The 827-nt window shown below is 58.0% G+C and overlaps 1 protein-coding gene across 1 annotated transcript in view; it reads left to right on the forward strand.

Moving 5' to 3' along the window:
* Positions 1-827, forward strand: part of RASGEF1C (RasGEF domain family, member 1C) — a 99,663-nt gene that overhangs the window by 83,004 nt on the left and 15,832 nt on the right. Inside the window, exons 8-9 of the mRNA XM_012733271.1 lie at positions 159-261; positions 752-822. Of these exons, the coding sequence (XP_012588725.1) occupies positions 159-261; positions 752-822 (174 nt within the window). The remainder of the gene's footprint in view (positions 1-158; positions 262-751; positions 823-827) is intronic.

The raw sequence follows: 827 nt of genomic DNA on the forward strand, positions 1-827 counted from the left end.
TTATCAGAGTCCCTTCAGCAGCCATACATCAAGCTTCTCACCTGTGAAGCTGGCTTAGAGAAGGTTAGTGAGGGCCCTGGCTAGGTGAGCAGGGTGTCTGGGTGAGCAGGGCAGGGTGGGGACTTGTGACCCCTGAGGCTCAGGTGCCCTGTCCCCAGCCGGCCAAGAAGAAGCAGAGGGCCCAGGTGATCGAGTTCTTCATCGACGTGGCCCGAGAGTGCTTCAACATTGGCAACTTCAACTCCCTGATGGCCATTATCTGTGAGTGGACCAGTTGGGCCCGGGGTTCCCAGTGCAAGCACTCCAGAGAGGTTGGAGGGGGCACACACAGGCAGTTGGGTGCAAGCCAGAATGCTCCTCTGAGCAGGAGGTGGGTGTGGGCTGGGTCCACATGTCCCCTGCACCAAAAGGCCTGGGAATGTGCCCTTTCTGCAACAAGCAACCGTGTACTGGGTGCTGGGTGAGGGCTTGGCAGTATGTTCCCCATCTAGAAAGAACAGGCCCTGGTCACAGAGTGGGGTGAGTGTAGTGGGGACCAGGTCAGGGCTGCACACACAGAAGACAGGCCAGCCCAGAAACAATGCCCACTAGCGACTACCCACCCAGTGTATGGTGGACTAAGGCCACCATAGACCTCAGACTTGGTTGGAGAGACTGAGGCAGCTGGGGCACAAAGAGGCGGTACCCCCACAAGGGAGTGTATGAAACTAGCCAGGAGCAGCCCTCCCCAGCGCAGCCCTCTGTCTTCCAGCTGGCATGAACATGAGCCCTGTCTCCAGGCTGAAGAAGACCTGGGCCAAAGTGAAGACAGCCAAGTTTTTCATCCT

This window comes from Condylura cristata, unplaced genomic scaffold (genome assembly GCF_000260355.1).
Source record: "Condylura cristata isolate star-nosed mole 26May11 unplaced genomic scaffold, ConCri1.0 scaffold00040, whole genome shotgun sequence".
In the NCBI taxonomy this organism is placed as follows: Eukaryota; Metazoa; Chordata; class Mammalia; order Eulipotyphla; family Talpidae; genus Condylura; species Condylura cristata.